This window comes from Sinocyclocheilus rhinocerous, unplaced genomic scaffold (genome assembly GCF_001515625.1).
Source record: "Sinocyclocheilus rhinocerous isolate Xijiao unplaced genomic scaffold, SAMN03320098_v1.1 scaffold1489, whole genome shotgun sequence".
NCBI lineage: Eukaryota > Metazoa > Chordata > Actinopteri > Cypriniformes > Cyprinidae > Sinocyclocheilus > Sinocyclocheilus rhinocerous.
Window position 1 is genome coordinate 22,588 of NW_015634472.1, and position 14,940 is coordinate 37,527.

Consider the following 14,940-nt stretch of genomic DNA (forward strand, 5'->3'; position numbering starts at 1 on the left):
TAAACTTGTTATTTATGTATTTATCCATTCATTCATTTTTATTTATATTTTATTTTTTAATGTCATTTTTGCTTTACATGTGAATCATTTAAAATAGTCATAATTTAGACAGACAGACAGTTGTAGGAACGTTATTTTTGCTTTTAATTTTAAAGACAGAAATCCTTTTGTGCCGAACTTGTTGAACGAAACTTAAGTAGACAGACAGACAGATAGATAGATAGATAGATAGATAGATAGATAGATAGATAGATAGATCTAATTTTACTCATTATAATTTGACCTTCCAAGAACGTGACAGGGATCATTTTGTTTGATAATCTTATAAGAACTTTCTTTATATATACGCTCTTTAATTATAATTCTTAAGTTTCATTTGTCATAGCCTAAAATTAACGTCCCTGAATCGTCACTGGAAACAGAAATTGTTCGCTGCCTGTCCGCCTATCCCGAGATGTTTTTATCTTCAGTCAGTCTCTGGCCGTCACATGGACACGTTCCGTTTGAGATGCTCGGGAGGAACGTTTGATTCGGACACACACGTGTGAAGGCGGGGTGGGTGGGGACGTTGGTCGGTGTGTTCACGCCTCTGTAGGAACTCCTTCAGCACCGCGGACAGAGACACACACTCACACACACACACACACACAGAGCCGTGACGCGCTCCGATCCTGCGCTTTTGTGATGCTAAACAACTGCAGGTCATCAGGATTCCTCCTCCCTCAGACCTCCAGAACAACACAGCGACTCAATCTAGACATTTGAAAAGTTGTAAAGCCCCGAAACACCGAGGGACCGTGCATTATCTGTGCATTATTTTGTTGGGCAGCTCATTTTTCCACTGCTTTTAACCAGTCATAGATTGTTTTTCGTTTTCCTTTACCATAAATATTTTTGATCTACTTGTAGTTTATTTTCATTTTCGTCATAATGTTGTTAGAACATCCAGGATCAAGCTGTCAAAACGCTGGAAATTACAACAGATACAGCTCGAGTCAAGGTAAGAGGGCTATTTCTCTACAGCATTTTAACGCAGATTCCTTTGAGCTGTTCAGCATGGATATTGTTTGGAAAATTGACAAGCTCCCAATTAGCTGTGAAACGTCATCAAAAACACAAGAGCAACAATCCGCCGGTAAATAATTACAAAATAAACTATTAAAGCCTGTAATATTTATGATAAACGCGCAATAGACGGCCTGTTTGAGTGGAAATTGTAATTGCATTTTTATCCTTGACTCAAACAGAGAAATGTTCGTGTTTTCATACACTAAAAAATGTAATTTAATTATTAAATTAATAAGTACAGCCTAATGTCACTGGGGATCCTTTAAGACCTTTAAATAATTTTATTCCCGGCTTCTTTAAATGTAAGAAGTGTCTTATAAATACATTATTAAACTTTTTAACGCCAAAGACCCGTGGCATTCAGCTCAAGAACCCTAAAGGGGTTATGGATGGTTGAACCCTATGAACCCTTCTGAAGAGTGTATGGTTACCCCGATCTCATGAAAGTGCGTTTCAATAACACGATTTTCTGTTTCTATTTGGCGTACTATTTATACGCAGAAATTTACTTTGGCGTGCATATGATACGCGATGGTTAGGTTTAGGGGTGTGGGGTAGGTGCGTATTATATGTACGCCAAACTGTATATCATATGCACGCCAACAAATTGCGAATCATATGCACGCAAAAACTGCGTATTATATGCACGTCAAACACGTGCGTATCACATGCACGCCAAAGTCAATTTCTGCGTACAAATAGCACGCCAAATAGAAACAGAAAATCGTGCTATTTATACGCATTTTCACCATTCACATACACGTTATATTGATAGTCTTGAAAAAGTTGTCTTTTTCGACAAACTAAAGACTGTTCCTGCTCCGAACATTCGCCCGTCGGACGCCGTATGAATTTGTAATGAGCAACGTGGAACAGATGTAAAGCGCGAGCGGTCACGGTTGTCATGAGAGACCCACGAGCCCACGAAAGTCTCCATCCACGCGCCCTTTAAACAGACCAGCAGGTATCGGGTTCCCCTCAACAGGTGCAGCACCTGAACCAGAGGAGACCCGGTTTAGGGCTGTTGGAGAGTTAAACTGATAGTATAAGACATATTTATGTTTTTTCAGCACATTCTGTTTTTGAGAGGAGAGAGGTTTGGAGAGAGGTTTTCTTTAACAGTTTTAAACAACAGTTGTCATGTTACACATATGTTGATAACTATTTATTATTAAGGTTACAGTACGTAGCCTAAGTATTAGCCGCTCTTCAAAGTAATTACACGGTAACTACACGTTGTTAATTATGTTACTCGCTAAATCACTTATGTACATCATTACAGTAGTCAAACTTCGAGTCTGTTGTACAGGTACATTTCAGAGATTATTATATAAATGGTCCACGTCCAGGTCTGATATATAAGCAGCAAAATTATCACTGTAAAATATATTAGTCACTTTTTTATATTAATAATAATAAATTAATTAATTAATTAAAATAAAATAGAAATGATGCCGCTATAGCTGTAGTGGTGTCCAAATGATGTGGTCAAAAATATTTGTCAAAAAATCGCGCTTTTTCCGCCCCGCCTTCAGACGCGAGATTTTGTTACATCAAAGATGAACAGGTCAATATGACATAAAAATGATGAAGCTGAAAGTAAGGAGGAACACTGCAGCACCTTTCGCCGATATATGTACTTTATAAAGTGTGGAAATCCAGGCAAATGTGGCATTGATTTTGAGTTTATCATGCGGCGGCCGCAGTGGCACTAAAGCTGATTTCCCCAGACACAGCAGATCAGTGTCAATAACATTCATCTGGAGCTTGAGCAGCTCGATCAGCATTTCACACAACTGTCCTCTCTTTCCTACAGCAAACAGCTGTCTGACCCAAATCAATGCAGAGAAATGGAATGATCTGGATTTAGTTCACAGTTTATGTGCATCTCAAAAGAACATTCATTTTCCGCTTTGAAGAAGCAAAAGCCTTGTGCCAAACTACAGGTTGATACAAAGTGCATTGTTTAGAAGCATGCATTTCTGTTTCTGCTGTTTGTGTCTACACCAGGTGAAATACTTTCTAGAAATGGACACTGTAATAATGAATTCGTTTTGAAATTTGCATTAGGCCTATTTAAGTTTAGTACTATCTGTTTGCATCAGTGTCAATATTTCTTGTCTATCAAAAGCAGATGCAGTTGTATCATTCAGTTGAGAATAAAAAAAGAAGAAGAAGAAAAACGATGACAAGCATAGAAATTGTTTTATTTAAATGACGCCCATTTCATCCTGTAATGTCTGTCGGAAATAATTCAGACACTAATATTTACTCCCATGAGACTTGTAACTTTTAAGAAAACAGCTGTTTCGATGTGCAAAATTTATGAATTTTGCAGTCTTCCTTTTTATCTGAGATCCCTGTCCTCTGTACATGAGTTTAAATCGATGTTAAAGTCTTATCTTCTGGCCCGAGCTTTTTAGCAATTCTTAATTATGTTCTATTTATTTTTATGCCTTATTGCTTTCTTTCTTTATCTGTATCTTAGTTTTATATTCTGTAAAGCACTGTGGTCAACTCCTGTTGTGTTTATTTGTGCTATATAAATAAATGAAATGAAAATAAATGAATGCATTTTCTCGTTAGAAACACAAGTGTCACAAACAGCATTTTACTCTATCTAGTGCATTCTTTATCTATTGCAGCTGTAGTGGCTGTATTTTGCCAGTGGCTTTATTTGCTTTACGCACTGCTGCAGGGTGTATTTTAAATAGTTAAGATCCATATCAAGATGGAGATTTGTCAGGTGCGCATGTTCATGTGTTGGAAACACAGTCGCCATCATTCACAACTAATTGTTGCTCATCATGGGAACAGCTGAAGGCATCATATGACACATTTATGGCACATAACGTGAAAAACATTTGTGAGTAGAAGTTACGTCTCTAACGCAGAACTACAAAAAGGACTGTGTGGATGTTAGCACAGAAACGCCGTCTTGTCTGGGTGATGTTCATCTGTTTTATCAGTCACCAGAGTAACGGGGCGGCGTTTCTATTGCGCACCAAGTGCCACAAGACGCAGGAAGTCGCCGCGCGATGGATCTGTCTATGACGCGCGCGCGTCTTCTGTCAACTCTCAGATAGTTATTATCGCACGCGTTTTGTCATTCTTTAACGGAATAATGAAAATGGAGCGGAATGAGGCTCGGGATTCGCCGAAAGAGCCGTCCTCTCATCATATGCTCTTGGCTTTACTCACGCAGAGAGAGGAGTTACGGAAAGGTACAGCCGACATCAGAGCACGGAGTCTTGCAGTTGCATGTTTGATTTCACTTCAGATCTAGAAAGCTATGAAGCACCGCAGTATTAGTCTATTCTTGCGTGAGCTGCACATTTGCTGAAAGCTTGTAATTTAATTATCCTTACATTTTAAAAAAATGCAGTTTTAAGGGAGCTCTTCTTTTTAATGCTCTTTGTGTTTAATAGATGTAACTGTGTATCTGATTTGTTAATGTGGAGTAGATCTTTTCTCAACAGAATTCATATTTCTCCTGCACGTGAAACGCTTTTTGCGCCGGAGAATACTCTGGATTAGGAATGATTTTGTTTCTGTGGGATTAAATCTTAAACAGCGGCTCACAACAACATATGTCCGCGTCTTCCCGTTTCCACAATATTTTTTTTTTTTTTCAAATATTTCTAATTTTGGACTTTGACGCGCATGAATGATATCAAGGTGCAAAATCGGTGTTTGATTTGTTCTCGGCTATCTAGATGGAAAGTCCTTGGTGTACAAATACATTTTAGAAAACGAAAAACATTACAGTGAGTGTTGAGAGTTAATGACAGTTTCCCAGAAACAGCTCTGAGTGAAGGCTGGCAGGGGGACAGAAACTATTTCAGAAGCTACTGTTTGAACGAAAGAAAAGTGGAGGTTTCTGTCCTTTATAGACTAATAGAGCTGCTGTTGGCAGATTGAATAATTGATAGGTACTTGTGCACCTGTTCATGACGTGTGTGTTGATGTCAGAGAAGCAGCTACAAGATCAAAGACATTGACTCGTCAGATAAAACGCGCTGCGGCCTTACTGCGCTGTTATTATGGCTAACAAGAAAATCTCGAGGAGTGAGTGGTTAGTGGTTTCATTTCATTTTAATCAGAATATGACCAGATATGATACAGTAAAAAAAAAAAAGATGTAATCAGAGGTGTGTTTTCTGGATATTTATGAAAGTTATATGGTTACAGCTGTTATTTAAGGACACAGAAGTCAAAAGGGTTTGCGAAATTTAGCATTTGCTTATTAACACGACCTCATGAAAACTGCTGTTTTGGAGACAACAACGTTAATAATAATAATAATAATAATAATAAATGTGTTGTATTTATTGTTATATTTATTCATGCTCTTGATTTCATTTGATGTGCTTTATGTATCTGTGTGTAATGAAAAGGTTGTTGCCTTTTATTCAAGTTTTTTTAAAAGCTTTTTATACGAAGACAGACTTTAGATTTACATCAGTGAACACATTAAAGTGAACGTTCTCAGTTTTACGGTGTTAAAGAGAATGATTACTTTAATAAGAGCTCGTCGCTTTACTGGAGTAGTTTACTGTGACCTTGAGTTGCATTGTGATTTATCATGAAACTGTGCTCATATGCTGTAATATTGTATAACACAGTACATATTTAATTATTATTATTCATTTAATAACAACAACAAGTCAACAACAATACAGTACATATCGAATTATTAATCAAATAATAATTATAATAATATGTATTACGCTAAAATGATGTTTAACACTTATAAAAGTTACATGTGTCGTTTAATTCCATCTATTTCTTGTCATTTGATCGCCATTTAGTTTTAATTTTGGTGCTATTTGGATACTAAACAGAATAATGATCATTTCCAAGTGAAGGCTAAGGTGATTTTTTTTAAGGTGTTTTTTTTTTATGCATAAAACGGAAGGTACAGCCATATGGTGTTGGAAATATTATCGCGATGAAATTATGTGCTTTGGTGTTTTGCTGAAAGCAGAACTTTTCTCTTCAATCCTCCAATATGGCGTATTTGTCATAATACAACTAGACAAAAAAGAATGACTTGTGTTGTTATTTGTGGATATTAATGGATATGTGTTCAGTAAGTAAAACCATGCACATTACTCGGTCAGGGCAACATATAGCCGTCATCTGTTAAATGTTTTATACATATATATGTTGTTGCTGTTCTTGTTTTTGTTTGTTCTTGTTCTTGTTGTTATTGGGGAAAAAGGTTCATGATGCTCTGCTAGAGTATTTTAGATGTTAACCGCTTTCTTGTATTTTCTACTTGTAGATATTCCGGTTTGCGCGGGCTGTAACCAGCACATCGTGGATCGTTTTATCCTGAAGGTTTTAGATCGACACTGGCACAGCAAATGTCTGAAATGCAACGACTGTCAGTCTCAGCTGGCCGACAAATGCTTCAGTCGAGGCGACAGTGTCTACTGCAAAGACGACTTCTTCAAGTGAGTCCTTCATGTTTCAGCACATATATCGTTTCATATCGTTCACACCCACGCTTCGGGTGCAAACTGACCGGTGTTTGCCTGTATTTTGCCCCCAGGAGATTCGGGACCAAGTGCGCCGCGTGTCAGCAGGGCATCCCGCCGACACAGGTGGTCCGGAGGGCGCAGGATTTCGTGTATCACCTGCACTGCTTCGCCTGTATCGTCTGTAAGAGGCAGCTGGCCACAGGTGACGAGTATTACCTGATGGAGGACAGCCGACTGGTGTGTAAAGCCGATTATGAGACCGCCAAACAGAGAGGTACATGGCATGCACACACTCTAAAAAATGCTGGGTTGTTTCAACCAAACTTTGGGTCAAATATGGACTAACCCAACCGTTGGGTTAAATTTTTACATTCAATTTTTAACCCAAAAGTTGGGTTAGTCCATATTTGACCCAAAGTTGGGTTGAAACAACCCAGCATTTTTTAGAGTGCATATCATCGTTTATTCAGCAGATGTTTTTTTTTTTTAAGAACATGTGTTTGTTTTTAAAAGAGAAAATTAGAGAAATTAGTTTTGTTTGAGCAAGCGCAGTTCCCAAAGTCTTAATTGTTTTACTTCTTTTATTCGATGACCTCACATTGATTGGCCGCTCTCAACTCTGAGCTTAATCTCGCTGGTCGTGGGCTCGTCCATAAACATTTGACCCGGCTCAGGTAATTGCGAACTCGCCAGCCTCCAAATCGATAAGTGCCAACGCCATACAGAAGCGTTCTAGTGAGCGCTGAACACACGCACTGGAGCTGATCTATGGAGTCAGAGAGACACAGTCTGCATTCGGGGCAATTTCCAGCCAGATTCAGCGGTTTAATACTGCACAAATCAGACTGCCTAGTGATTTATCTGGAAATGAAGTTTGGAAAGGCCCTTAGTGTTATCCACTGAGTAGATGAACTCACGTTACACTGCACATCAATGGATATGTGCATTCTGAGCGTTCAATAAAGGTGTTTCTGTCGAATAGAATAGAATAGACATTTAAAAATAAAGTCTCAAAGGGGGTTTTCGCAGCGATGCCGCAGAAGAACAATTTTTGATTCCCACCCCCCAAAAAAAAAAACATTTCAGTGAACAGTTCTTAAAAAGTTTTCATTTTTTCTTAGTGTGAAGAGAGAGAGACTATTTTTTTAATTTGAATAATCTAAAAACCTTCCACAACTAAAGAACCGTTTGCGCAATGGAAAACTTCCGTAAAGATTCGTCATGGAACCATCGCTGAAATTAAAAAAAAAAAACTTTTTAGGCCTAAAGAATAGAATAGAATAGAATAGAATAGAATCGATGATAAAAACGTGCATAAACCTCGAAATAAGAATAAATTCTAATGTCTAATAAGAAATAAATTCGTGTTGTTAAATTAAGATGTTTCTTATATTACAGAGACGGAACGGTCGTTGTGAATTATTTAGGAACGGGTTCTGGAAGAGACCCTGAGCGTCATTCATTGAGCAGATAAACTTACATTACACTGAATAGCTGCATTCTAAATGTTTAATTCGGACCTTCAGTGCCTTCCCTTCACCGGCGCTCCGATTAGAACAGAATATAATGTATAAATAGAATGCATAAATTGCAATTGTTTCTATAAGGATTTAATTAGTCCGTCTAAACGAATTAAAATAATAATACTAATAAACAAATGTACAATAATAAATAATAAAGTTAGATATTATTTGAAATGCATTTACCTTTGTTATATACCTCAGAAAACAGAATAGAATAGAATAGAATAATTTAAGAAGCGTATTACGCCTTAACGGTGCCGTCTCAATTAGCATAAATATATAGCCTATAGTTGTAGAATAATAAATAAATAAATTCGTTTGTGTAAATCAAAATGTGTTTCTTATATTACAGAGGCGGATTCGACAGCAAAACGCCCGCGCACAACAATCACCGCCAAACAGCTGGAGACGCTGAAGAACGCTTATAATAACTCACCGAAACCCGCGCGACACGTACGGGAGCAGCTGTCCTCAGAGACCGGCCTCGACATGCGGGTGGTGCAGGTAACATGCTACATATATACTACACATACAGCTCTTTCTCAGTCCATTCAAATGCAGTGCATGAGTATTACAACAGAACTACACCGCGAAAACGCGCGGTTATGTATCTCACCCTTAAAATGTAGCTTATAGTCGTTTCGTGATATGTAATAAATGTTACCACACGAAACACATTTGTTTAGGTGAACTGACAATGGAGTTGAAATTAAGACACTAAATGAAAAATATTCATTAATAATACTAAAGAAAAAAAACATGTCGCAAATAGGAAAACACGCGTAGCCCAGCTGACTATAATATAGGCTACTATTCAATTATAATATTCATGTAATATATTCATTATGTATTATTCCGTTATATGTTTTACGCTATTATTCACACAAGAAAATGCCTTACTCGTGTCATTATAACCTTTATTGTTTTATGTATTCAAGTGTCATATATTTCATACAGTTGTTGTATTATACCCTGTTATTTACGCTATTGTTTATAGTACCTCATGCACTCGTGTCATTAGCCTATAACCTTTTATTATTTAATGCAGAAGATTTTCTACTATTTTTTTTAAAAGACAGCGGCTCGACTGACTTGCATGAAATACTGTCTCGATTTCTTGTAAAGTCGAACGCAGTGAGTGTCACTGAATCATGCAGAAAATGTACAAATTATATGCATGCTTCACACTGAAGATTTTAACGCTTATTTCCTTTCTGCTTCCGTTTTGATAAATGCGTGCGTACATTTATCCAGTATGTCATTATGTTGCTTAGCTTGTACATGTATTGATGTTAATTAGGCTATATGAAAAACAAATAATAATAACAGAAGAAAAATCGTAAACATTGAGGAATGGGTTTTGGTTTTTATATTACTTTTATGTTAAAAAAATGCTCATGTCAGGTAGAAATAGCTTTGTACTTTTTTACTACAACTGTTTACAGTGGTGCCTCAATTTTTTCTATGATCAGGTAGGTGTGAACCTAACCCACGTCTCTGCACAGGTCTGGTTTCAGAACAGAAGAGCAAAGGAGAAAAGACTGAAAAAAGATGCAGGTAGGCAGAGATGGGGTCAGTACTTCAGAAACATGAAGAGGTCACGTGGCAGCTCCAAATCAGACAAAGACAGCACTCAGGAGGAGGGCATGGACAGCGATGCTGAGGTCTCTTTCACAGGTATGTTTGCTCCAAGATAAATGAGTAAATAAATAAGAATAAACTGCACAAATATAACTACTGTGTGATATAGTATCAAATAAAAACTTTAAGATCAGTGTTTCTCTGATCCAAGGACCTCATTCATCACCCCTAAGTGTTCATGAATGATTTTCAATTTTTTATTTTTTTGTTTTGACTCATATGTTGCAATGTCAAAGCCAGTTAATTTGATTTAAGGCAAAGAACTGTTTATTGAGTAATTTTCTGAAAAGCCTGTTTAGAAAATAATTGGGAAAAGTGAGAGTTCAGACATATTGCATGCCAGTTTTTCAGTGAGATTTTTGGTCGTAATTCTGGTGTCCATCACAAAGAGCTACACTCTTAAAAATAAAGGTTCTAAAAGGAGGTTTTCGCAGCAATGCCACAGAAGAACCATTTTGGGTTCCCCAAAGAATCTTTTAGAGATCCGTTCTTAAAAGAACCTTAAGAACATTTTTATAATCTAAAAAAACTTTTTCAACTTTAAAGAGCCTTTTCTCCAATGGAAAGTTATCATGGATTCTTTAAAGTTTTAAAGTTTCTTCATGGAACCATCAATGCCAATAAAGAACCTTCATTTTTAAGAGTGCATTTATGTTGAACATAACTGAATTGTTGTGTTATGAACAATCCACCACTCACTTTAAGTTTTCCCTTCGCCATGTTCTATGCACAGACGAGCCGCCCATGTCAGAGCTGGGTCACTCCAACGGCATTTACAGCAGTCTGAGTGAAAGCTCTCCGTCTCTGAGTCGTCAGGGTGGAGGTCATCCGCCCTTCCCGCTGGAGCACGGCGCCATCATCCCCTCGCAGGAGCAGTACCACGACATCCAAGCCAGCAGCCCCTACAGCCTCCCGCAGTCTCCAGGCTCACTACAGGCTCTTCCCAGACACCAGCCCCTCATCTCCAGCCTGGTCTACCCAGAGTCTGGCCTGCCCATGGTAGGTCAGAGTGGAGGCCAGAACATGACTCCGGGGGTTCGCATGATGGGCGGGGGAAACGGGCCGAGCTCTGATTTGTCCACGGGAAGCAGCGGTGGGTACCCGGACTTCCCTGCAAGCCCGGCGTCCTGGTTGGATGAAGTGGATCATGCCCAGTTCTGATAGTTTTGAAGATGCACATTTGGAAAGAGCCCTAGAGCAGATCTCCACTAGTGGACAGGGATTACAGAGCGGATGGACCTTGTATCTTCTCTATTAATGGCAGAAGAGTTGGAAATCAATTAGCGATGGACCTAAGACTTGACCCGAAAAGTCTCGGCTTTGGACTTCTGTTTGGTTCTACAAGGACACAACATTGAGAGGAGAGCTTTCACCAACTATTGGAGCTTTTCACCAACTTTTTCCATACCTAGACCATAACTTTTAATTATACGATGATGCAAAGAATTTATTTTCTTCTTCAAAATGAGAATTCAAGTCAGTTACAGTACACCAAGAAAGATGAAATCATCCATCATTGCTGTTACTGATGTGTATAAATGTGATATCACCAGTTTTGGTCAAAGTGTCTGGTCGTTGCCAAATTGTCTATTTACATTATATAACATTTTATCAATGTGGAGTCTTTATTTTTATACAACCTTCTTGGACAATATGATCACAGAGACTTTGTATGTTTCACAACAGGGATAGACAAGTTGTTGTTGTTGTTGTCTCTTTCTATTCAGTAGGAGTTCCTCTATGCATTTGTGTGTTTTAAGACGTGTCTTGTTCATTTCACTCTGTTGGAAACATTTGGCCGAGAGGCGCCGTGGCTCCTGTATGTGTTATGTGAAAAAAAAATGTTTTATGTCTTATTTATTCTCTCTGATGATGGTAACGTGATAAAGGTCTTTAATAAATTTGTCAGAGAAATCCTCAAGTAGCCATCGCTTCCTGGCAGAGATCTTTAACGCTGTGGGCTTGTATTTTTTAATTCTTCATTTGCTAAAATGATGCAGATTTCTGTACCGTTTATAGCCTCTCATTGTTCTGCGCGCTCTAAAAACGGAGGAGCGGCCATCTGATCCGGGAAGGTTTCTCCAGTGGCTCGTTGCAGCGAGAGGGTTAGAACGGGCTTGGATATTTATTTCTTTTTTTCCCCGAGATTAATCACGTCGATCTTATATCAGGGCAAAGATAATGGACCCAGATCTAGCTGAGTCGGCGAATCGCCGGTCTGGCTTGTGACCAAAGGCATATCTAGAGTTCAACGTCTCTTTAGCAGAGAAATCCGATGCGGACGCCGCTGCAACACGTCGATTTGGAGATAAGCGTGCCATGTTGACCCGACGGGACAGAAATATTCAATCCAGCTTGTCAGAGATCGGTTTGATTACTATTTCAAAGTTCGACTGTCGATTTGGAGATAAGCGTGCCATGTTGACCCGACGGGACAGAAATATTGTCAGAGTTCGGTTTGATTACTATTTCAAAGTTCGACTCAATTACGCAGATGAAATTCTGTTAGAGGCTGTTTGTATTTTAGTAGACATAACGGTGTAACGAACGATGCACCCCAAATGATAGTGACAAACAGTGTTTGTTTATATATATACTGAATATATATATGGATACCAGAGATGGGCAGTATTTTAATTAAATGTATTTAATTACTTTTGAGTATTTTGTAATTTGTATTTTGCTGGACAAAAAAAATCAAATGTAATTTGTAATTAAATATTTCAGAGACAGTATTTTGTATTTGAAATACTTAATCAAGTAGGTCATTTTATTCTCAGATAATACAATATTCTGCACCTGTGATAATAGTAGGCTATATAGCCTATCACAGTTTTTGGCTGGATGCAAGTGAATCATATGACATCCTTTTGGATCCATTGGCGGAGTCTTATATAGGGTTAGTTCACCCAAAGATGAAAATTCTGTTTTTAATTACTCACCCTTGTGTCGTTCCACTCCCGTAAGACCTTTGTAGTTCGTTCATCTTCGGAACATAAATTAAGATATTTTGATGAAATCCGAGAGCTTTCTGTCCTTTAGTCAGTCATGCAACTTACACATTCAAGGTCCAGAACGGTAGGAAAGACAATCCATGTCATTAAAGGGGTCATATGACGTTGCTAAAAAATAACATTATGTTGTGTATTTGGTGTAATGAAATGTGTTTATGCGGTTTAAGGTTCAAAAAACACATTATTTTCCACATACTGTACATTATTGTTTCTCCTCTATGCCCCGCCTTTCTGAAACGCATCGATTTTTACAAAGCTCATTGTTCTGAAAAGCAAGGTGTGCTCTGATTGGCCAGCAATCTAGTGCGTTGTGATTGGCCGATTTCCTCAAGCGTGTGACGGAAATGTGAAGGAAAACCCCTTACCATACTGTGATGCCATGACAAGACAAAATCAATAAAAACCCATTATAAACAAGGCATTTGTTGCATCCAGTGGGGACATAATTAATGATTATAATGACTTATACTGTCTTTTTAAGCGTTGCGTTGCATCGCGCCGCGTAAACATAAAACCATGTCTGCATTTGTGATCGGAGAAATGACAAACAACAAGCACTACTATACACTGCCCAAAAAACTCGATTTAAATATATAAAATATAAAAACTCTTAAAATATAAAAGACGTACTTACAGTCTTTGAGTATCATTACTATCAGATATTGCTCATTGAATGTTATGCAGGACAGAAGAAAAAGCTGTACTCTAGAACTTTGCTTGCAAGCTGACAAGCGACAGTATTGCTAGCTAAAGTTAGCTACTTGTTTCTATGGACAAAATGCAATTTTTAAAGGGGCTGTATGAAAGAATTTTCAAGTAGACTATTAATCGCTTTTTATTGCCAATGTGTGAACAGCATGTAGCCTAACGAAACTTTAAAAATGAGAGCCTGTAGACAAATTTTTATTTGAAGGACTCAGTTTTGCTGGGAAAATCCAAGTGAAACTATCATAACAGTGCAATTTTAATGAACCTCATCTGTCGACATGATGTCGGTGAATCACATTGGCCATCGCTACTCACATTATGGAGTGTGTGCAAAAGCATGAGCAATATGTTGCTGACCATAGCTGCCTTAACGGCCACCGGTATCGCTAATAACAAGGGTTTCTGAATTCTACATAGAGCCCTTTAACAGCTAAATATCAGCATTTTTAGGAATTAATATTTACTGTTGACAGTGAAATAGCTTGAGCCATCCTCTTGAGTAGGACTAGGCGGTATGACAATACAGTTTCGCAGGACTGCTTAATTTTTGACCCTCTGATTAAGAAACATGAAAAAATAAAGCGTAGACATGCTTGATGGTATTCATGTAAACACAGTCGGTTGTTTCTTAAGTGAACATAAGAAATTAGAAAAAATTTATCAATATATTGGATAGACTACATTGTCTAGTGTTAGGGTTAAATAATATGTTGTTTATAAGTTGTTCAAGGAGAGGAAACACTTCTCTTTCTCTTATCTGTGTATCTAACTCCAGTATTAGGCTACTGTAATGACAGTGTCTCTTGCATTTCAAACAATTGCTTGTAAATATTGTTTGTATTTTTGTATTTTCAAAATACAAATTATTTGTATTTTTAAATAGCCTACATTTCTCACACCAGTATTTTGTACTTTAAATTAAAAACATTTGAGCAAGTATTTGTAATTTGTAACAAAATACTTTTTGATGTATTTGTGCACATTTCTGTTGTGCGTCTTTTCAGTTTGTACCTGAAGCTTGAATTCCATTTGATTCAATGATCTTTGCAGCTTTTAAGAGTTCTCTAAAAGTGTCTGGTGAAAGAACTGATTAAATAATTAATATAACATAATGAATAAAAAAATGTATGGTGCTTCAAATAATTACATGTTTTACACCGTCATTATTGGAGAAATATGCTTTTGCATATAGGCCTATTAATACCGACGCAAAAGTCAGGCATGAAATATCGGTCCGATTTTTGCAATCGATTTGTTTGTTCAGACCAAGCGGCAACCTTCCAGTCTCTCTCTTGAAACCAACACGGAAGTGACTTAAACTGCAATTCATCGACTGGCCGCTAGAGACTGGCTCCAAAAGGGAGTCAATCCCATAGACCTCCCATGTTAAAATGCATAACTTAACAACAGAAAAAATATATATGTTTACAGCCTGGTACAAAAAGTGCTTTTGGTCTATATAACTAATTTTGCCCTTCATGACAACTGTGAGGGAGGTGA

General features: G+C 37.7%; 1 protein-coding gene across 1 annotated transcript; it reads left to right on the forward strand.

Annotated features, from left to right (window-relative positions):
• The first annotated feature begins 655 nt into the window (after positions 1 to 655).
• lhx3 (LIM homeobox 3) lies at positions 656 to 11,127 on the forward strand. Its single transcript, XM_016559557.1, has 6 exons — positions 656 to 1,000; positions 6,356 to 6,527; positions 6,626 to 6,828; positions 8,430 to 8,581; positions 9,583 to 9,754; positions 10,452 to 11,127. The coding sequence occupies exons 1-6, from the start codon at positions 931 to 933 to the stop codon at positions 10,877 to 10,879; spliced, it is 1,197 nt and encodes a 398-aa protein (XP_016415043.1). The 5' UTR covers positions 656 to 930; the 3' UTR covers positions 10,880 to 11,127.
• Positions 11,128 to 14,940: the final 3,813 nt, after the last annotated feature.